Source organism: Papilio xuthus, unplaced genomic scaffold, assembly GCF_000836235.2.
Source record: "Papilio xuthus unplaced genomic scaffold, Pxut_1.1 DF827680.1, whole genome shotgun sequence".
NCBI classification, from domain to species: Eukaryota; Metazoa; Arthropoda; class Insecta; order Lepidoptera; family Papilionidae; genus Papilio; species Papilio xuthus.
The window spans coordinates 5,513,730-5,537,596 of record NW_013530969.1 but is presented as its reverse complement, the minus strand read 5'-3'; the positions used below and the strand labels follow the sequence as shown (position 1 = coordinate 5,537,596).

Genomic DNA, 23,867 nt, shown 5'->3' with positions numbered 1-23,867 from the left:
GTCACGTACAAAAGTTGGCAATGGACGGTACATTGTCTTTTCTCTGTCCGCGTACAAACCCGCGATCGAGGTAATTCTTTGTTTTATGATACTTTTTGAGTAGTTACTAAGCGGATATGGCTTTGTTTAATTTTAAAATAAGAAAGTAAATTAGTACTTAGGTTTAATTTTTGATATATAAAACAGTAATATCTGTTAATAAGAACGAAAGTGGCTTTTAGGTGTTATTAGAAAAGTCGCCTTTGGAAAATACCTTTCAAAATTGATTATCACGGTTATGACGTAGTGAAATATATTACGTATCTAGATGTTGTAAAAAGCAACGTTAAAAAATAATAATAGGTTATATCGTTTAATTAGAATATTAATACATACATTCTTCTTCTTCTTTCTCAGCCACTTCTGCTTCTTTCTCAGCCATAAGTCGCCCACTGCTGGGCATAGGCCTCCCACAAAGATCGCCACGATGACCGGTCCTGTGCTACCTGCATCCAGGACTCTCCCGCAACCTTGACCAGGTCATCGGTACATACTTGCATATGATTTCCATTCAATCTTATTACTATTATAAATGCGAATGTTTGGATGGATGGATGTTGGAAGGTAACTCCATAATGGCTGTAGAACATAGTCTGGAGGAACACAATGGCCATATAGTTTTTTAATTCCGAGCGGGCGGAATCGCAGGACTGTCTCCTTAGTCTGTCAGCTTCAATATATTCTCAAGTAAATCGTTGATACTACAGTTAATATTTCCTGCATTGCTGGCATAGTATTGTCTGTATTTGGAAGATATCCAAGAATCCGGCCGCCGAGGGAATGCACCAATATATGCGGGCGTTACTTGCAACTTGCAGCTTAGAAATTCTCTAATCACGGAAAGCACGAGAAAGTCGTCACACTAGACATGATTATTCTGGAAATTAAATTCGTTTAAGTTACGATACAGGTTTGTATTAGGAGATATGGGTTTACACAATTAGCAATTGTTGACAAATTAAAATACTTAATTGTAACTAACTGTAGTTCAATATGAAATAAAAAAATATCTTAATAATGTATTCTAAAATGTTGTTCTTATTTTTAAAGTAAAAAGCATTTTGTGGTCTATCTAATATAGCACTTTAATCGTCGGTCTTTACTAATGAAGTTTAGGGTAATCTGAAGATACCATAATCATAAAATAGCCTGTAGGAGCACCTTACAATATAGTTCTCAATTAATCGTTCTTTTGTTCTCGAGGTAAAAACGATATCGCTTTGATTATTTGTATCAGAATAAGGCAATGACTAATATGATTAGATTTCTGAGCTACTATAAAAAAACAAGCAAGAAACTACTTTGTTAAAAAAAGGAAATGTTGCCACTTTCATTTTCATAGTCCAGTTTACCGAATGAATTACCTCCACATTTCTAAATAGTTACGAGCTCAAATCTAACTTATACATTTAGCAAGCATTAAAAGACGAATTAGACAGGTCATTTGGAAACCTGCCAATTTACCTATAAACATTAAGAACAATTAAAATGTATAGTTTTATGTATAAAATATAAACTAAATTAGAGGCAACTAAGGATCGCTAATGGTGGGTTTCTGATACCAAAGTCATCGTTAAAAAAATATTGTTATCTCTTTTTTCTCAAAGATAATGACAGGGATGAAAACTTTTTTTATAGAGATTTCGTTCTCAGAAACCGGCTTACTAGCTGAAATATGTTATTTATTTCTTATCTACTTATGTCAAATTGACGGCTGTCATTTGATAAAATGGCAAACAAAGTATAGAAGGCGCTTATCTTGACAAACAGATCCTGAGACGTCTTTACGATAACGTACTGGTATGGTTTGGCACAGTTAGAAATTATAACTTGAGCAATCCGTTAATTAACGAACATGGGTACTTGCCATGGTTACGGAAAATCCTAACTAAATTATACAATTTTCGTATAGATTGTCACTAGGTTAGTACGAAACGAGCTATAAGGCTCAAGGTCAGAATCATTTGCACCAACATAACAAACAACATAAAACAAATGACTGATAAAAAGTTCTAACTACCAAAAGGTTAACAATAATAGGTTACTTAGTTTAGTACTCTTACACGCAAAAATCCCTTGCAATAGACGCAGCCAACACTATTCAAATGGTATTTAAAAATAACTAATTAAAAAGTCAATTTCACCGAATTCTTTGGCTAATACGATGCAACATATCGAATGCAGCGGCTTATCGTTTTTTACGTCACAAGATATCTATAATCATGTTATTTTTGTCGATGTTCTCATGTGCAAATGAATAATGCATATAACAATATCAAACGTGAACATTTCTCTTACTTATACAATATTCATTTCAACATACTGCGAAAACGCATGGAACAATAATCCTCGGTAATTTTTGTACTTTACACGGACATATCTGTATAAATCGAAAACAGCAGCACAATTGCGTTTATTACGTTGTTAAAATTGTTATACTCTAAAACTATATACAACAAAAATTCCAACGAAATCTCTTCACGACTACACATCGTTAACACTTCCCGCGCGATTCTCTTCTCTATTTTTCACCTATCTTTTTTCGTCATTAAAAAGGCAAAGGTTGTTAGTTACCAGTATTGCTACGTCTTCGGCAGAATGTTTTTTTTATATTAATCAGGCTAATGTAAGTTGCTTGTCATCTAGTAAACATTTAAAATTGAGTAAAACTAACACTGCGGACAGGCTGAAAATTAACCAGTGTATTTAATTGTATAATATAACCTAAAAACGAAACTGACTGAAAGTGTTCCAAACAATTTAATTCGCTTCAACCTTTGACCGTTTTATTTAAGTGTATCGTGAGATTCTTATGTCAGCGTATAATTGAGGCTTCATTGTTGATGGGGATCGTATCGGTTGCAATGCGGTGCGGGGTGTGCGGGGTGTGCGGGGCGCGGGGTCAACAAACTGGAGCGTACGTTTACAAAACAAAAACGTTAACCAATAGAGCGGCAATTGCTTGACACAACATCGACCGTGACAACAGGAAGATCATAATTCACGACAAACGTCAAACACTTTAGTATTGTGATGGGCTATTATGTAAATGTCTGTATATCTAACAACGTACGAACTGTATATCTTTACAGTAAACATGTTACCAAACTTAAAAACAATCACATGAACAAAGTTTCTTTCTGCGAAAAAAACTGAGGCGATATGTTTCGGTAGTGCATACTATGGTTATCCAATTTGAAAACACTCATGAAAAACATAGTGTTATCTCACTCATTCCCTCTAAATAAAATGAGATAACAAATTAAAGCAAACTACAAAGCAGCATACATTAATGTACAGTCAGCGTCATATAGATCGTCACAGACAAGATATGCAAATATATAGGTACATCAAAAGTAATCAATTATATCGGTACAACAAAAGTCCTCAAAATAATAGATACATTCACCCTGCTCAAAAACATCGGTACATACACAGCGTCAAATATATGAGTACATGCAAGATGCTCATAAATATCGTAGCAGCCACAGCGTCATAAGTAACGAAGCAGTCAAGGTGCGCAAAAATATCGGTACATTTGACAAAATTGAACTCTATCTTTATATACTTGTGATACAATTTGGAATAAACTACTTCTGTTACATTCATTTGACACTTTGTATTAACATTATAGGTTGTCCGGAAAGTTCGTTCTGATTTTCGATATAAAGCTTACAATAGACTGTAGCTGAAGTGGATTCATTTTCGGATTTCCACCATTATCAAACGTCACGAAAATTTCTATATTGTGAATAATTTCATTTCATTGGTTGAGATAAAAACTAATTTTTAAAATTTTATCCAATAATAAAAGACGTTTTAGGTATAGAGTCGTACCAATATAATTTAAAAACATTTCCAAAAATTTAAGAGAACAGTGTTTCAATTTTCCTTATAAAGCGGCACGAACTTACTGGGCAACCCAATATTTTTCTTCTCCTGTCATAACGCTTAAGTATAAAAGTTTGTCACGCCGAATATGACAGATACGTATTAACTAATATCAAATTTTGCCTTGTCACAATATATATAATACTAGATTGGCGCAGTATTCTAGTATGTTTGCCGTAATATGTAAGTTTACCGGTTTGAATCTCAGGCTACTTTTTTTTCATTTTATCAATCACGGGGTTATTTTTTCATAACCAGTAAAAATTTGGTAATGTAAAATTTTGCTCGACAATTTTTTTTTATAATTTTCGCTGTAGGGTAGAAAGAAATTTAAATAAAGTTAACAACAATTAGGTCAGACCATCGCGGGTGAAGTGAGTGGGCGGAGCGTGGATTGTCTTTGCGGGTTTTAAGAATGGTACTATACGTACAAGTGTTATCTACATATGTGTGCGCGCCCACGCACACTGGAATGTTTATTGCAATCGACCAAAAATTTGATGTAGTTTGGATATTGACATTCAGTTTTTTTCTTTGTTTCTTAAATATAATCAGTATCAGTAAAAGGTAAAAGTAAAAGTGTTATTTTTACCGGTACAAGTTTAACAAACATGAGTAATAAACAAATTACATGCCAATAGCATCGCTTTATCTCCTTCATTTTTGTTTGAAATAGAAAAGTACTTTAACGGTCAAACTCATTAGTCCAAGGCAATATCAAAAAGTACCTAATAACTACGGCGATAGAATTTAATTACATGTGCTTCGATATTAAAATTAAAAAGTTTAAATATCAAAAAAAAATAGTGGCTTGGGATTTGAACCGCCGACCTTACGTACCAACGGCGGCGAACGGTAAGGCCACGAGACCAAACTAGCATATATGATGACAAACTTAAATTTGATGTTGGTTTTATCTACATAATATCTGTCATCCGCGTCGAACACTTTAAGTAAATTTTGAAAAATGGTTTGATGCAAAGTGTCAAATGAATGTAACAGAAGTAGTTTATTCCAAATTGTATCACAAGTATATAGAGATAGAGTTCAATTTTGTCAAATGTACCGATATTTTTGCGCACCTTGACTGCTTCGTTACTTATGACGCTGTGGCTGCTACGATATTTATGAGCATCTTGCATGTACTCATATATTTGACGCTGTGTATGTACCGATGTTTTTGAGCAGGGTGAATGTATCTATTATTTTGAGGACTTTTGTTGTACCGATATAATTGATTACTTTTGATGTACCTATATATTTGCATATCTTGTCTGTGACGATCTATATGACGCTGACTGTACATTTCCACGCGTTAATTAGAATTGCGGGAAGAGAAAACACAACTGCACCCATTGTTATGCTCGCCTGGTAACTCTTCACGGGTCAGTGTTAATAACTTGACGACGACTTGCAACGAATTTCACCATGTCTTTGTGATGTCGTGAGATAAAGTTAATGAATGCTTAAAAATGACTAAAAATTAAATGCCTCTGATTAAATTGGTGTCGTCATTTAAAAATATGGATTATAAATTCAAATTATGTTTGGCACAAAGCATTTTATCTTATCCCTTAATGATTAGACGAACTAGTATGAGAAACAGTGGCATATAAAATTGACGGTGAAATGGTAACGGATAGTGTTGCCACAATAGGCATTGTTCCCGCTCACGCAGGAAGGCCCCCACTGCAGCTATACGCAACCACCGGCTATTGTCTGCGATCCTGGTACTTATAGACAGTATTAAGGTTTCACATTTCTTTTAAGAACCAGCCTGTTTGATGTCCATCTAAATTGTTACTAATATTATAAATCTAAATGGACTTATAGATGATTGGATGGATGTTTGGTAGAAAATATCTCCAGAACAGCTCATGGATTTCGCTGAAATTTGGCATTGATGTAGAACATTTTCTTTATTCAGCGCAGACGGATATGCGAGCGACAACTAACACATAAAAACTAAACGACACAAAATTTAAATCTCAAATCATATTTGCGCGACATGTCGACTAAATCGACATGTCGCGCAAATATTTTAGGTTGAGAGGATCTCACATCGATTGTGAAGATTCACTCGTTCGAAGTCGCAGTCATTATAATGTGTACATCATTTTGTAATGAAAGCGAAGTTGCTTTCGTCTCCGGAAACAATTCATAACAAAGCCCCTCTTAAGAAAAACGAGGTCGCCAAATTGATTCAAATAAACACAAGGTAACCAAAACGAGATGTCTGAATATTATTTATTGCAACACTTCAATTTTATTAAGGTTATGTTATTAACAACATTGTTATTGTTTGCTTATGGGATATACTGAGAATAAATCATTCATCACGGAATAGTAAAAGTAAATTTCTAGTAGAGAGTGAAATTGTAAGACACGATTAACTATATATGATTGTAAAGACCCTTGCATTATTAGAAGCCTAATTACGAATTAGAATCATGCCCTATATTATTTAATGAGGAAAGTTGAGATACAGCCGTGCGTTACCGCTTGTATCCAATGCCCCCGTTGCATTTTGTTTTTAATTCGCATTCTATCACGCGAAGGCGAAGACATAAATTCGACACGGTCCATATTATTGTATTGTTCTCGGAAGGTATCGTTTTGAGCGCCGACGTGCAATTTGAGCGGCGCATTACGTGTTTGTACGCGCCTTTACATGGAATCGATTCCAACTCCGTAACGCGATACGAGCAATCAATTCGTAACATCAATGCATCAATGCAGTTTGACGACCTGGAAGCGAATATGACACCTTAAAACTTTAATCTTTATATTTGATATCATTCTTATTCCACAACCATTTACTTTGATTTATATTGAAACTTTTTGGACTCTACCAACGGAGTCGCAAGGAGGGGGGTGGGGCAGCGGTCACAACAACCCTTAGAGAACCAAAAAAAAAATATGCACACTACTTTTAAATCCTAAATGTTACTTAAAAAAATCTTACGTAAGACACTTCATAGGATTTCAAAGTAGTGTAGTAGACATCGATATAGATAATCCCCCCAAAATCTAGCCCAGATCATTGGTTGGCAATGCTCCAATTTATGAAACTTAGATTATTTCTCTGTCTTTCTGTACCCCAAAAAAATAATGACTTGCAGAAAGTTTCTATCATTATATTGATTTGAAACAATAAGAATAAAGCAGCAAAAGTCAAAACAGAGCGGTAAAGCGCGATACGTCGAGATCAACTAATTACGATCGTTAATTTCACTTCGATGTCAGAACAATGGAAGCGATCTCAATTGAACTGCGCCAGTGATCAGTTACGTCAGTGTGTTCCGTTCTCTTTTTATTGCAATTAACATTTGTTTGATGCTAACTATGATAGCTTTGACCTCTTTATAACTGTTTTAGATGACAAAATTGCATGATTTCGAAATAGACAATTCATACGTCATACGTGATAGTACTATTTAACTTTACGTTGTCGCCTAATTAACATAATATAAAACCTAAATAAGCATTCATCGCATTACACGTACACGACCTTGTCATAGCTTTTAATATAAAATACCACTCCAAAAATAATGTAAGAAATATCTAGAAAATGTGCGCATTGCGTGAGATAGCATGAATTTTCATACGACTTATTTGAGTTAAGTAAAAGTAACAATTTGAAATAAAACCATGTCAACGACCGTATAAAGTGCGAATAGAGAACAGACCTGCTTTTGTTTAATCATTGTAATATTATACTTAGTACATTTCGACAAACTGTGGCGACTATGTTTAGAGGACAATATACGTCCCGTACAATAATAGTGGGCCTATCAGGAAACTTTATGACAATAGCTTTCGTATCGTCATCGTCAGTTACTTTAAAATAAGTATGAGATTTTTGTTATTCTTTACGCCCTGGGAGGCGCTGAACGAATGTTAATATAAATGTAGATAACTATACGTTGGCCTTTGCCACAAATATTTGTGCTAAGCCCACAATTGTTATAACAAGAAGAGTGATTTGGATGAAAATATATTTTCAAAACTATCGTTTCAACAGTGGAAACTGATGCTTAGATACAAATTAAGATTGTGTTAAAAGATGGAACAACAGAACTACAGAATGACTTCATCGCAAACGCAGCTATGACTAAACGATTGTTTGAGATATATTTCTGTTCTCTTTGAGTAGACTTTGTTATACTTTTTAGTTAAAATACTTAGAGTTTGTACTCAATTTTATTGCCAATTTTCTTGCCACAGACATGGTGTTAATAAAATAAAAAAGAAAACAGTTTAAAAAAGCCACGAAATTGCCAACAAGATTGCCAAAAATTAAGATTTTTACTAAGAAATATGCTGAATATTTGTAATTACACTTTCTCCTAAATATAATATAAGTGTTAGATTTGTTACGCTGCCAAGTTTCCGATACTTTCTGTTATTCAACACCGGCCGTTGCTTGTCTAACCAAATGTAATTTGTTTGAGATCGTCTTTTACGAAATAACAATCAATGGTTCAATTACTACAAAGATAAATTACATTTGCCCGCGATTTCACCAATAAATCGTTAGTTTTTACATAAAAAAAAATATTTGGTTAACGTTATGCACCTACTTCGTAAAATATCAGTTATTTAACGAATTAAATGTTATATCTCACTAACATTATAAATGCGAATGTTTAGATGGATGGATGGATGTTTGTTTGAAGTTATCTCTGGTACGGCTGAAAGGACCTCGTTGATATTTGGCGCAAATGTAGAGCATGGTCTAGAAGAACTCGTCGAGGCTACTAATTACTTAGGGGTTCCGTACCTCTTAGAATAAAACTGAACCCTTATAGGATCACCTTGTTGTCAGTCCGTCTATGTGTCAAGACCCTTTTTCTCAAAAATGCGTGGAGGGATCAAGTTGGAATTTATTTTCATTCCTCGCGGACGGAGTCGCGGGCGACAGCTAGTTTCAAATAGTTTATGCGTAAAGTATTATATTATCTATTTAATAAGCTTCTGGATACGTGCAGCAGTTAAAACCTGGAATAAAGTCAAGTCAAAACAAGCCAGTATTCCGAAAGAATAAAGATTACTTTAAAACCGTTACACTTAATAATATAATAGCGAAATATCTTCCTAGTGTTGTGAAACGGAATCGATTTCGCATCAATGTTATTATATCTTACGAAAGATCAAATAGGCGTCTATCAAGATGAAATGCGAAGTGTTTTAGAAACTTTACAGATCGCAATCAAATAGCAATATCTAAAAACCAATTCTTTAGATTATAAGCAAGAGATTTACGCCACGGATGAAACGAAATTAGATTTGTAATCCAAAAGATTATAGAGAATACGAGTAAACAGTTAGCCAAGATATTGCTGGGTTGTGTTAAAAAAAATGTTACTTTTGGTGAGAATTTGAGTTTCGAAAATCGTGTCGTAAATACCATTAAATAAGTTAATAATGACAGTTTCCATACATCACAAAGAAGTGAATCTTACTAATATTATAAATGCGAATATTTAAATGGATGGATGGATGTTTGAAGGTAAGTATCTCTATAACGGCTTAACAGATTTAAATTAATTTTGGCACATTTGTAGAGCATAGTCTGGACGAACACGTAGGCTACTTTTTAAGTTTTTTTTTTAATTCCGCGCGGACGGAGTCGCAGCCTCCGTTCAAGTTCATTTAATGTAGCTGTCTACATCAAATGACATTTTCATTTATGAGATTACGACACATTGTCGATGCGATGGTAATTTATTGCTAAACATGCAACTGTCACAGCTTTGCATTGTTTGTCTCTTTCACACGTATAGGATAATTGATGTGTTAGTAGGAGAAAGTAGTACTAATTGATGTTCGAAGTTGGTCAGTGCAATGAGGGTAATTACATCTTCCTTTGCTGGATTCATCGGCTATTTCCTGGCTCAGAGATACTCAGGTAATGACTTTAAGAAAATAAAGTGGATATTTGTGAAAGTATAATGTTATTAGAAAACATAAACATAAAGCATTAAGATAAGAATCAAATGTCAAATATAATGACTAAAAACAGTTTACACACTTTATAATCTGTTCATGTCGGAGCTCCGAAAAGATTAAAATAAAACGCCTTACTACCTTTGGGAATAACTAAAAACCAACCAAAAATTTTGATGTTTCCCAAAGAAAATTACAGGATGCTTTTTACAAAAATGTTGCATAAAGCCATCCAAACATATTTATAAATATAAACACAAGCTTTCCTCCGCCCTGTAGACATGCGCTTGCAATCCCGACCCACGAATTTTATATTTTGCTATATTTTAAATCAAACTATAAATATAGCGCACTCCCATACGATATGAATGGGCAGAGTGTGGCGAAGCTGCGGGAGACATAAAAAAGGAGTAGACAGACGATGTGTCGCAGTGCAGCTGCTATTTAAGGACATTCAGCAGACTAATAAAGTCAAGATCAAAACGGCACGAGCGGCCGGCGAACTTGCAACGTGATTCATTGCATATTGACTCTTCGCTCGCTTTAATTTTAATATCCACTGTCATCACTTTCATGAATTTATATGTATTCTCGTACACTGCAGAGTAGTTAGTTACGTCTTTATAATAGAAGACCAAAGATGCAGAAGATAGAGAAACCTATGGAAGTCTTTTGGACAGACCTATGACCAACAGTGAGCTGATGATGATGATGATGAAAGAGTACCTTAAAATAGTTTTTGGTAGCGAGACTCTTATTTATTTACTACTATCCTCATATGCAATAATAAGACTTCTTTCTGAACAATACTAATATGTTAGATTAGAAATACATAATTCACAATTAACCATCGTTAAAAATATCACTAACAACATGTAAAAAAGATAGTTTTCAATATTGACATGTGAATGTGAACGCTACGATACTGACAAAAACAAAATCCATGATATCGGATGCATTTTTCTTGACAACAATAAGCGTTAAATCATCCCAAGTTGGGTGTAAGTTGCAAACAAAAGGCGTTTTCACCGGCGCTGTAGAGAGCCGTTCGTGAGAAAGTACCCACGGGTACTGACTGCTGCTTCGGACAATGCATTTTCACTCACGCTACCAAACCTAAAACGGATCATCTACGTTAAAAAAACTGAACAACAAATCTAAACTTATTAATAAAATTCGAGTGTCTTTCGAAAAAAATTGTCTATCTGTATGTTTGTCGCGAGGCCGACTTTCCGAATCTCCGGAACGGCTGGACCGATTTTTAGAGGACTTTCACAGTAAGGTGGCTAATGCACGCGAGCATATAATAGGCTTCTTTTTTAATTCGTTGACAACCGCTAATATTATAGCAGCATTAATAATATAGCATCAGAACTTGAGGAAATGAATAAAAATTATTTTATGAATGATATATAAAATAGTGGTAGTGTCCTATGAATTAATCAATAAAAGGTGTGTTCAAATCTATAGTTTCCGGTCACACATGACAGTCATGGGAGTATCGGTTCCGCTCATTGCCTCTAGTTAATATTGAACAAGATAAAAAGGTTATTTAAATGAAACAAGCAATAAAACGATACACTTGAATAGTTACCAATCATAAATCATGCCATAAATAAATTCATTTAAGTTCTTAACTATTGCTTTTAATTAATTTCCGATTTAACGTGATTAAACAAACCAGATTGAGTACTTTATTCACAAAGGTTATAAAATATATTCTTACCTTCGAATCAAATTAAAGGATGTCGCTTTATGTGTCAAACTGGTCTCAAAATATCCAGCACCTGTTTGTTATCATTCGAGCAGCGTCACCACGCGACACGCTGGCTGCTTTGTGCCATCGCGGCTGTTTACATCATCGAAACAGTATTCCATTTATATGTAAAACCACTCATTGTAACTACATTTTAATATTAAACTACCCACAACTCTTGATACCACTTTTCAAATCAAATTAAAATACAGAATAAAAATTGCTTTTTCATAATTTGTTACTAAGAATTAATTTTTTTTAAGCATTTCAAGAAAAGGAAAAATGCCGTTAATCTAAAAATTTGTTTTAAATTAAATAAAATTAATACTGCCATCTTTTGATGAAAATATGCTCAAATATGGAATCCAAAAATCGGTAATTTTCAATAGTTTTAATTGATAAATTGTGAATATTTTTTTATATCAAATACACACGATATTTAAAAAGGACATAAAATTTTAAATTGTAAACCTTTTCGCTACTTCCCACAAGACGGAATTGAATCATTATTGCCGTTTTACTATCCGCCGCTAGATGTCACTGTTTCGTTTTTGAATTATGAAGGTAGAAAATTACAGAAAACTTGTGTATAAAACTATTATTTTATTGTATTTATACAAATAGTAAAAAACAAATTAAATTTGTAATCTTTTATTTCCATTAATGATACTAAAATAACATCCGCAGCAAATATAACTGACTATAAACAAAATTTCACATTCTAATATGTCGCGTTATTTATAAAGCTATACACGTTTAGGTAAATTGGAACATTTATAGCGTGTCTCAGGTCGTAGGCTGTAATATGGCAGGCCTGGGACTAAATAAATCTCACAATCGCATATATTTTTACACACATAACTAGGTACATTTCTATTTAGACGATTATAATGATTATAATAAAATTTTCAAACTAAAATTTTCGATTTCTCAAATAAAAAATACATTAACATCAGATCTCTATATAATATGAAATGCGACGGATTATGAATTTAATGATATATTTGTTTGACATAATTTCGGAAATATTGCGATTCAAAAGTAACAATTTATAAATGTCTTATTACTTAAACATTTTAAAATATCAATAAACAAATATAATATCTACATCTAACTATAATAATCACTTTCATTAAGAACTAAACAGAATTGTAAAATAAATAGAAACAATTTTTAACAGAGATCAGAATATGATAAATATTATTCAATGAATAACCGTGGGATTCTACTGAAGAAATACATACAACTTGATGTCACTGCATTCTTTAAAAAAACGGAGTTAACAATAACCGTGGGTTTCCGAGATCAAAATCTCTGTATAAAACATATCGTCATCCCTATCAGCACATAGAACAATATGCTTTAAACGAAGATTTAGGAATCGGAAGCCCACGGTAACTTGTATACAAGTGCTTGCAATAGAAACGTACGATAAAGGAGTAATAATACATAACTAAGTTGAAATAATTGCTAAATTATTATTAATCAAATAGGAAACCATAATTATCTCTTGGTACTTAAATTATTTTTATTGTCATAAAAATTATATCGTATTCCAATAAAATTCTATGTTGCACACTTGACAGAATACGCGATATGGATTTGAATCATAAGAACATTGGATTAATAAATATTTTTAACTGAAATATCAATAAGCTAATGTCATTTTCTTATAATACAGTGCCATTCAAACTTTATGACAGCTCGCAATTTCGCACGAGCCGCTGTGTTGGGGCGCAGTGGGGTGCGGGGGAGGGCACTGCGCACACCAAAGTGACCTTGAGCCGCCAAAATTAACACGAATAATATCAGCGGGACGTTAAGAGAAGCGGTTGTATACCTCTCCGCGTGCTTTCCAGCGGCCTCTCTGCGGCTAACCGCGAACAGTCATAAACTGTGAATCTTATAATACTATATTTTTATAATACACGAAGATAAAGATTTCTTCGTGCAATAAAAAATTACGAAGTTCGCATTACACTTGAAATTATTTACAAATGTTACATTTAAAGTGGAAAATACATATATGGCAAGCCTTTCAATAAATCAAAAAATCAACTTCACTATATTAATTTTTGCAGCCGCAATCTTTCCTATATCTTTATAACAAAAAGAATTTTTTTATTAAAATTAAATTTTTCATTTAAACGAATGAAGAGATTTTAGAAAAAAACACTCGTTTCTTTTAACACAAGGCATAGAACCAAAAAAAAAATCGTACAACGAAACTCAGAATTCACATGTTCATTGGAACTACCTCAGAGTAAACAGTTCTTTTAGAGAGATCAGTTACTTTGAATACAGTAAAAACGAAATCATATTTTTTCTTGCCGCCTCTAAAAAACATCGATTTTATAGTCTATGAGAAAGTAACATTCATATTTCTACATACACAAGCTTGACTGATAATATTAAACATTTAGCGCCGTTCTTAATATCACTCAGGGACATGACAAAATATTAATACACTCACTAAATACTAGAATATTTATCATTAATTCAGTGAGCATTTACCATGTCACATAATATACAGTATGTTAATTTATCAAGCATATAATAAAAAAATAATATCGTTTCACTAATCGTATGTAAATATATAATATCGTAATTTTGAAGCTAATCATCTATTAATAATCTTAACACGTACAATGCCACCGGGCTCATTCTGTGAGTTTACTTTCGAACAAATTGCAGTGGCACTGAACGTGTTAATTTCGAAAGTGTTCAATATTAAAAAAAAGGATAGAAGTGTCAAAAAAAATAAAACAAAAATCTAAACGAATAAAACATAAAATAAAATAATCTTAAAATGTAATTTCACATGTTAAGTATAAATAGAAAAAAAATGCGACAAATGTAAGAAAGAAGAACAAGGTAATCGATTTATGAATCTTATTATCGGTTACACTAAAGCTCGGAACAGTCGTTCAGTTTTAACTGAACAGTTCGACTGTCGACTGGACTGTAAAGTTTTGCCTACACACACAGTCTAAGTTAGCAGTTCAAATGTTCACTTAAAACTGAACGACTGTAGCGGGCTTAAAATACAGATAAGATTTAAAACATTGAAATTAACATTATTCTTAACAATCTGATGCCAAGCGTCCTCACACTGAATAAGCATTATAAATGCAAAATAAAAAAAATAAATTAATACTGATTTTATATAATCACAATTTTGAATGAACGAAGATCACTGATTTATTTTAAACATTTCCAGTAACTAAATCAAAAGTTAATTTAAAATAAAATCCCTATAAAATAAACTAATAATGTGACTTTCTTAGGAAAATAAAGACATATACAACCAATATTATTTAACCGTATTGACTAGCGGTACAGTATGTGCACTTATATTGCAAAATGGTATTCATAATTTTCATATATTCGGTTAATTTTTAATCTATGACAACTCAGAGTTGCCAGATCCTGCGTGGACAACTCTTTTGGTATATAAAGAGAAAGCTTTATATTAGGACTAGGATAACCGGTGCGTAAAAAGCTTCCTAAACATAGTAAAATATACATTTTATACTACGTCTTTTATCTGGCAACCCTGACGCTCGGGTGAAGCGATGGCCCCATGGCGCAACAATATTTACAGGCAACACTAACATAGATGTGACAGTTGTGAAACGGAACGCTTACGTCAACCCATTGACAGGTTTTTGACAATTGTGACGTCATGATGGCTCCGTCGATTGAGTTCCTTAGCCTCTTTGGTTATATTGGATTCGACGAGCATTGAATGTCGTTTTGTATTGAGATCTTTCTTCCTCCTGACTACGTCGGGACTGTAAGGTTCAGAGACACGCCTGTCCGCGATAGAATGGGACTGAGTTTGAACGTTAGTTAGAGAGCCTTGCCTTTGTATCGTTGCTGGTTCTTGATTCATATTGGGTAAATAAGTCTGGAATGAGGGTCTGTTCTGAGCCGCCTCCATTATGGAACCTGAAAGAAAATTAAATTGCTGAGTTTTAGCGTACTAAATATTTGTTAATTTTATGTCATTTTACAAAATAGCTCTCTATATATTAGCTTACAAAAATAATTGATGATATTTATTCATTTTAGATATAAAATAAATATAAAAATTATTGGTATAATTTATACCATAGACATTAAATTACATTTGGACAGAGACGTGTCACTTTAGTTGTTTTGAAAACAGGAGCTCATTAACAAATTATACTATTTTTCGAGCTATAACTTTGCTCTATAACCCGACCAATTTAAATGGTGGATTAAAAACTGTAAATACGAAATTTCTATCAAAAGCCAAAGTGCAAGGTGCAGGTATTTGTCATCTAGTCAAATGTGTGATGCTTACATATATTTTGACATTTTTCTGGCTCATCCACGTGCTATTTCTATTTATAGTTATAAACACAACACTCATATTACTCGGAGGATAGACAGAGATGACAGATTTCGTTAAAAGTTTAATCCGAAAAAAATGCATGCATCTATCAAATTAGTTAGGTTATATTATTATTTTACTACCAAGAATTATTAAATAATAAATAAAAAAATTCAAGGTCATAGAAAAAAATGAAACGCGATGCAAACATTGAACAAAATTTGATGACTCAAATATCTCGATAGCATGAACAAAAATTAGAACATGACAAGGTTAATTAATGAAATTAAGGAAAACATTCAGAGATTTTGTATAGGTATAATTTGCGGCTACAAATATATTTGCAAAGAGTTTTCTCGCTTAGTAGAGCGTTATCTCTTTCACACACTGACAATAAAAGTGTGAAAGAGATAACGCTCTACAAAGCTTGTATAATATTTATAGTCGCATACTATAGGCAGGTATTATAATAAAATGTTAGCTAACAGGCAATGTTAACAGAGATAGAAATGCAACGCAATCACCTCAGCTCTGGTAAGTCGGATCGTCTGGTTAATGACCTGACAATCAAGTAAAATATTCAAATTTAGTTCCTCTCACTATCGTTATAGAGATGAAATTCTATTGACACGTTTATTATTTAGTGATATTTTCTACTATAAATACGAAAGCCTCTACTTTTCAAGTATAGCATTTTTATGTATGAAATTTTCATACATTTTAAAAAATATATGAAAAAAATTATTTTTGCAATTTACTTCTTAAAAAATATTCGAATATTCTAGATTATGTACATGTCTATAGCGATAAACTGTGAAATCACAACCACAAAAGTCATCAAAAATGCAACCCATTAAGAAACAAACAAAGCAATGATTTATCGCCACAATTTTAATATACGTTAAACAAAAAAAGGTCGAATATAAATTTAATTTTCAATCAAATTTGACATTATAATTATGAATAGAGAAGAGGTGTAATTTTTAAGAATAAAGGTAGTAAACGTCTATCGTTAATGTGAAGTTTCCAATTTAAAAAATCACAAATTTAAAAAAAATATTTCATTTGAAGATTGTTAGTATATTTGATATTCGTAAATAACAGAAAGAATAAAAATAAGCTATACTTATATATATTTTTTGTAACAATATGTATTTATATGTTTTTCATTATTTTTAATTAGTTTTGGTGTGCGAAAACTTTCCACGTAAGGCACTTTGTACAAAAGTCAACGTTAATCGTAAAAGCATAGCGACTACATATCAGCTGTATAGATTTGCACTGATTTACTAAATCCGCCGTGTATCGGAGATTTACATTGCCTTGTGTACGGAGGGACTACCACATCGTTATGACGTCATCAAATCCAAGTGTCGTGTTACTATTGTTAGTCTACTGTGTTATGACAGTGTTAGAGCTGCAGTTTACAGTACGTGTGTGTACGTGTACGTTATTGCGTGAGTACGTGTACGGTATTCCGTGCGTACGTGTACGTTGGCACGTGCGTACGTGTACGTAGTTGCGTGCGCACTCACCGAGCGTGCGCACGAGCCACGGCGTCACCGATTGCTTCTGGTTCATCTGCATCTCGTTGAGGGCAGCGTTCAGCTGGTGGCTTAGTTCCTGCAAATTTTTTTAGAAAAACTGTAAATAAAATTCGTAGCGGTAGTGTTAGCTTCGTTATTTCGCAGAATTTAGGTGACCGCATGTTTGTTTGACGTACGTTCGGCCCAGAGCTGTATGGGATGTACATATGACTCGAGTTAGTTTCGTAAATCGTTAATTGATCATCAACGGAGTGTCGTATGAAGTTTCCTACACATAATTTACAATAAATGTCGGTCAGTTAGTGTACTGACCTGGTTGCTGCACTGTGCCTGCACATGGGCGAGCTTCACCTGCGCCAGCTCGAGCTCGAGGTCCCGGACGCGCTGCCGCAGCCGCGCCTCAGTCTCGCTGGAACCTTCCACTTTCTCCTCGCCCCCCTTCTGCTCGCACTCTGACACAACATTACACATACGATGTCTTATTAGTACTAACTGCAAAGCTAATCTTTTTATTGTTTAACAATAGAAATAAAAAAGTTTTATCGATTGTTATATTACAATTAATATTTAATATATATTCCAACTTTATAAAATATGTTAGGGCAACGACAGGGTGGCATTTTAGGACCGCTAAAAACAAACCTACAAAAGTACTGTTTACTATTGTTGTTAAGTATTGAACAGTTAAATCTATATTCTACAAGAAACAAAATAATTAAAAAAAAAAGACTTGAACGGATATACCCAATCTGAAAAGTATGGATGGGAACCCAAACTTTTTTAAAGTAATTATGTAATGACTTACCTTCTTTGTTATCTTTCTGCGCGAGTTTGACGCTGCAATTTACACAGTTTTTGACATATTCCTGGAAAAAATCAATAAATTAATACTCAAATATATACAGATACATTACCGCAGCATAATAAAAAAAACTACTAAAATTATATGTACCTGCATTTGATGCACTTGCTTGTCAAGCCGCGCGCAGATCTCGCGGTAGTCACGCGCTACCGCCGCGTAGTGTACAGACTCCTTTTGCATTTCCTCTAATGCGCTACGATTCTGAACAGAAACAAATTATAAAAATAACAATAAATACAGGTAAAACAACATTACAAGCTTAAATTTTATTAAAAAAAGATCAAAATCTCGACAAAAAATGTTAATTGTATAAAAGAAGCTGTGGCCCGCGACTCCGTCCGTCAACTATGTCAAATTTCAGCAAGACTCATGAGGACTTTCTGGAGATACCTTATAACAAATATCCATTCATCTAAACATTCGCATTTATAATATTAGTAAGATTTTCAGTATAAAAATATTTTTTGGTTGACTTTACCTGTGTAAGCTGTGATTCCAATGACTCTTTCTCCTGCTGCAGCTGACCGCAGCTCACCTTCAGACTTTCCAGTTCAACATTTATCTTCTCCTTTTCTGCTGATTCTAAAAGCAAACACATCAATATTACTATAGAACTGCAGATTAAGAAAAAAACATAAATTAAACATTAAAATATACCTTTGATGAATTTCTCGTATTCAAGTTGATACTTTTGCAGCCTCTTCACTTTGATACTGCAGGCCAGTTTTACAATTTGACGGGAGGACTCTTCCGCACGACATTTCTTCGGTAATGTTACTCTACAAATATAAATTATTTTACGTAAGATGTATTACTTTACGCAATTACTATACAAGATAGCAGAATACAACTGGGGTTTGACTTCCTAATCACTTTTATTGACACATATTGGTATCCCCAAAGCCGGTTTTAGCATTTTCGCCGCCCCGGGACGAGATTTCTGAGGCTCACCCTTTTCTATGGTGTTGAGGAAAATCTACTTAAGATATGGTATTGGCACTGCAAGCGCCTCTTTATAATTGACTTAAAGTCCCGTGGCGCCCGCTTATGCAGGGCGCCCTGGGCAGCTACTGGTTGTCCCTCTTTTGTCAAAGAGAATATGAGGACTGTATCTGTCAAGTAGGTATTTAAGTGCTATACCTAAAATATTTGAGCACGCCCTCAAAGTCGTGCTGTAGCAGGTCCTTGCGGGAACGCGAGAGCAGCGCCAGCGCAACTTGGAACAGCGTGTCCATACCTTGCAGCAGGAACACGTCCAGAATGTGGTACACCTATAACAAATAACATATACATAAACATCGACCAAATTACATAAGACCACCCAAGTACATAACGGGTTAGCTTTAATCCCTTCGAGAATATGACAATTGAATTACTTTGTCTCGTCAAAACTAAACGGAAATTTACGAAGCATTATCAATGGATCTTGTATTATTTTTATTGTAACATATTGATGGGCTCGTTTATAAATAGTTTTCTTCTAAATAATGGTTATATAGTAAAACATGGTTTATTAACTTACCAATGGCAAAGGGAACCTCGCGGTGAACACTGTGAGGAACCACTGAGACGCGAACATGTGAGGTTCCACGCCCAGCTCTTGGAAATGAGCTCGAAGATCATTCAGTTGCTCCTGAAAATTATTACAAAATACTTAAAATATATAGATAAAATAATTTAAAGAAACTGTTTCTTAAATTATATACTGCGGCAATAGCAGACGCATGAATAGTATCTAAAACTAATCTAATCGTGGGTTTTCAAGACCAAAATCCCGGTTCAAAACATATTATCTCCGTTTTGTCAAAAACGAATGTACTGACAGGAATCACGATACATTTTAAACGGAGTTTTTGGTCTAAGAAACCAATAGTTAGCAATTTTACGATACGGCGCAGAATTTGTTAATTTAATATACTGAACTTTACCTCCATCAATCTATCCAATTGATGTAGCCTCATGTAGAGCGCTTCGAAGCCGTCCTTGTACAGCTCGCGCAGCCCGTAGCCGTACATCAGACGCACCAGGAGACAGAACGCTTGCTCCTCCGGCATCTAAAACAAAACCATGATATTTATTTCTATGATTTATTTGATTTACTATTATTACCGCACCACTCTGTCTACGCGAAATTAAAAAAAAACTTGTTTATTAACCTATGTATTCTTCCAGATTATGTTCTATATCTATGTATGTAATAATTCACCGAGATCTATTAAGACTTTCTGGAGATACCTTCTAACAAACATCCATACATCCATCTATTTAAACATTCGCATTATAATATTAGTAACATGTCTGCAATAAACCACTATTTACTATTTACGAAGACGCTATTCCAAAATTTATGAATCAATCAGATAAGTAAGAAAAGATAAAGAGAGAGAGAGAGAGAGAAGAAGAGAGAGAGAGAGAGATAGAAGAGACCTTGAAATCTTTTTATTAAGTTGTCCTAGTACAACAATTTTTGTTTTAATTTAACTTTTAGTATGATTTAATAGGAAGTGTATACTAACATGCAGCAGTAAGGTGGCGGCGAGGAAGCTGAGCCCCTGGCAGTAGCCGACCTCGTGGTCGTAGACGGCATACGCGCGCGCCATACGCAGCAGCGAGTCCTGTCCCAGGCCGCCCGCCTCGCGGAAGAAGTCGTGTGCGGGGAACGTGCGCGCTATGTCACGCTGGATCACCGCCTCGAACGGACACTCCTGACATACGAATAAATAAATCAGCTTCAGAACTTCTTTTTTTTTTACTCGGCTCTTATACGGTGTAGTGAGTGCGCTACCAATTACAAGAAAAAATTAAAAAATCCGATAGTTAGATTCTCAGATTAGCATGAACAAACATACTACAATTTTTCTTAACTATGCACACTAAACCCGAATCTATTCCATTAATGGTTGGTTTATTAGACCAAAAAACCTATATAAAACATTGGTATCTGTTTTGTTAAAAATAATAAGCAGGGTAACGATATATTTCATACTGTGATTTGGTCTCAGAAACCAACATTAAGTCATTTTAATACAGCCACATATTTGCACTAAGAAAACTACAGTAAAGTACATCATTTTAATCGGCAGTAATAGAGTTATCATCAGTAATCGCATGGTTACCTTGCTGATGAGGGTCCTGTAGGTCTCCATGAGCTTGTCGTTCTGGTCGACACCAGCCAGTCGCAGCCACACCTCACCGCGCAGCGCCTCCGGCACGCCCACACGCACCAGCTGGCTCAGCGCGCGCGGACGTGGACCTATCCAACTAAAATCAAACATAACAATAAGTCTCATGATTATAACTTTTAGGGGTAAGCAGAAACTACAAATTAGGACTTAAATACTCACGAGCTATATCAAAACTTACTTTCTAAAGGATTATTTTCAAGGATTCGATATAAAAATGTACTACGTGACTATTGACTTAGTGCGGTCAAAGATAATTTAAAAGAAGTTTAGGCAGGACGTAGATTACATTATGTATGTCAGTTAAACTTACTTTCTTAACACTTGCGCCCAGTTTTCGAGAACATCAACTCCGCAATCTTTAGACACTTCGCCAGTTCCACTCAAAAGTGGCTCGTCGCCATCTAAAATCATGAAAAAAAATAAAAAAAATCGAACATTGCTGGATACCAGAATTATATAATTTCTCTAAAAAATTACACAAATCTAAGATTTTGCATAGTCCTGGTTTACTGTTTCCCAGTTCAATTTCCTAATCGACTCAAATAATAATCAATATTGTGTAATTACCAGAATCGGGTTCCGATGGCGAAGGTGGCGCAGGCGCACTGGACAAGGGAGACGGCAATAGATTAGACAAGGACAGCGGCAAGTTCAGACGAGATCTGTCTAATTCTCCAGAAGTTTCCACACTCGCAACCTCGTATTGCAGTTGTCCTAGTACATCCAGCGACTGCAACAACGTAAAGATTAAATTAGTATGTGTCGCTGTGTACCTGACTGTGTGCGTTAGTGTAACTGTGTGCGTTTGTGCGTGTATAGAAATGTAAAAAAATCACCTCTTTCAAATTGATATAAAACTGTTGCACCAGAGGTCGCTTCGAATAGTACCAGAACCTTTCTGTTGGCGGGTAAACTTTCACTGGTGTTTCTATAACCAATCTGCAATTAAAAATGTAAATAAATATGCAATTTATAACTAGAAAAAGAATTGAATAAAAATTTTCTTAATCTAAAGTGATAAATCTAGTAAGACAATTCTAAAATTTAATTTATAATACATTCGTTCGTTCAAGTCATGTTCATACTCCTCTGTCGTATTAATGAGACGGTCGTAATCACTAACCGTAGGTTTCCGATACCAAAATCTTTGTATAAAACATATCGAATCCAATCATTATGTGACAAAACCAAGTCAAGTTAGTCTCAGAAATCCACGTTAAGTCTTTATATTACGAATAAAACGATGTGAAGGGGTCATATATACCATAAGGATTTATTCTTCGCCTAAACCTCGTTTAAGAGTAACTAGACTCGAGGGCTCCCTGAGGAGCTTCGGCTCGGGCGTTTATTTCGTTATTATTAACAAATTAGACTTACTATAAGTATGATTAAAAAAAGTATATAGATGTATCATGTGATATACCTGAGAGGATCTCTAATGCCTCTAATAACAAGGTCCAAAGCTAGCGACATGTATGCAGGCGCGCCATCACCACTCGCCACGTTGAAGGCAGCGAGCGCGGCCTCGCCTGCATTCCACAGCGCGCACACCGAGCAACCTGAACCACCTGATGCACCGCTCACCTGTGTACAAATATTATACAATATTCTATGACACTAAAGTAATTATATTTCGAAAAAAAAAATAGCTTTTGCCAGCGACTCTGTCAGCAGAATAAAAAGAAATAATAACTATGTGTTCTTACAGACTATTTTCTACATAAATGGCAAATTTTATTTAATTCGCATTTATAAGATGCGAAATATGTTTGTCTTGGGTTGTTACTTCATAAGAATGATATCAAATAAGTCTTTGTAATTGGAAGTGTATGTACTAACCATTTCAAGTAATCTCATATCGGAATGTTTGACACTGCGTCCCGGAGCGAGAAGTATACCAAAGCATCGTTCTATGTATAACCCGCCGGTATACGACATCTGAAATAATAAAAAAATTTAAGTAATTATTGAGAATAAATCAGGCACAGTATACACTAGGCATTACCCGCGACTCCGTCTGCGCCAGGTTAAAAATAATAGACTATGTATTCTTCCAGACTATATTCTACATCTATGTCAAATTACAGCAAGCTCTGTTGATCCATTCTGGATATACCTTCTAACAAACATCCGTCCATACATCCAAACCAGTTTTGACAGTGGTAGAGTCCGCTTCCAGCTTATGCTGGAGCACGAATTGGCCCGCTCGCCCGGTGAAATACCACGACCGCACAGAAGACAGGCGTGAAGTGGAAGAAATTCCGCGTTTCGTCTGATG

General features: G+C 34.5%; 2 protein-coding genes across 5 annotated transcripts in view; both read right to left on the bottom strand.

Annotated features, from left to right (window-relative positions):
* LOC106117203 (serine/arginine repetitive matrix protein 2) overlaps positions 1–11,760 on the bottom strand; it is an 84,089-nt gene extending 72,329 nt beyond the window's left edge. The window contains exon 1 of the mRNA XM_013311377.1: positions 11,606–11,760. The gene's annotated coding sequence lies outside the window, so the exon portion shown is untranslated. The remainder of the gene's footprint in view (positions 1–11,605) is intronic.
* Positions 11,761–14,956: 3,196 nt separating this feature from the next.
* Positions 14,957–23,867, bottom strand: part of GAPcenA (GTPase activating protein and centrosome-associated) — an 18,399-nt gene continuing 9,488 nt past the window's right edge. For 3 of the 4 annotated variants that reach the window (XM_013311526.1, XM_013311525.1, XM_013311528.1), the window contains 17 exons: positions 23,429–23,527; positions 23,013–23,173; positions 22,426–22,528; positions 22,157–22,319; positions 21,900–21,990; positions 21,521–21,665; positions 20,921–21,109; positions 20,333–20,458; positions 19,927–20,037; positions 19,545–19,675; positions 19,062–19,183; positions 18,883–18,986; positions 18,495–18,605; positions 18,348–18,408; positions 17,855–17,994; positions 17,531–17,618; positions 14,957–15,586 (listed from right to left, as the gene is read on the bottom strand). In XM_013311526.1, coding sequence (XP_013166980.1) covers positions 15,285–15,586; positions 17,531–17,618; positions 17,855–17,994; positions 18,348–18,408; positions 18,495–18,605; positions 18,883–18,986; positions 19,062–19,183; positions 19,545–19,675; positions 19,927–20,037; positions 20,333–20,458; positions 20,921–21,109; positions 21,521–21,665; positions 21,900–21,990; positions 22,157–22,319; positions 22,426–22,528; positions 23,013–23,173; positions 23,429–23,527 — 2,247 coding nt within the window. In that variant the 3' untranslated portion in view covers positions 14,957–15,284. Of the gene's footprint in view, positions 15,587–16,519; positions 16,556–17,530; positions 17,619–17,854; positions 17,995–18,347; positions 18,409–18,494; positions 18,606–18,882; positions 18,987–19,061; positions 19,184–19,544; positions 19,676–19,926; positions 20,038–20,332; positions 20,459–20,920; positions 21,110–21,520; positions 21,666–21,899; positions 21,991–22,156; positions 22,320–22,425; positions 22,529–23,012; positions 23,174–23,428; positions 23,528–23,867 lie in introns of all 4 variants that reach the window. The other variant, XM_013311527.1, reaches the window with a different exon arrangement.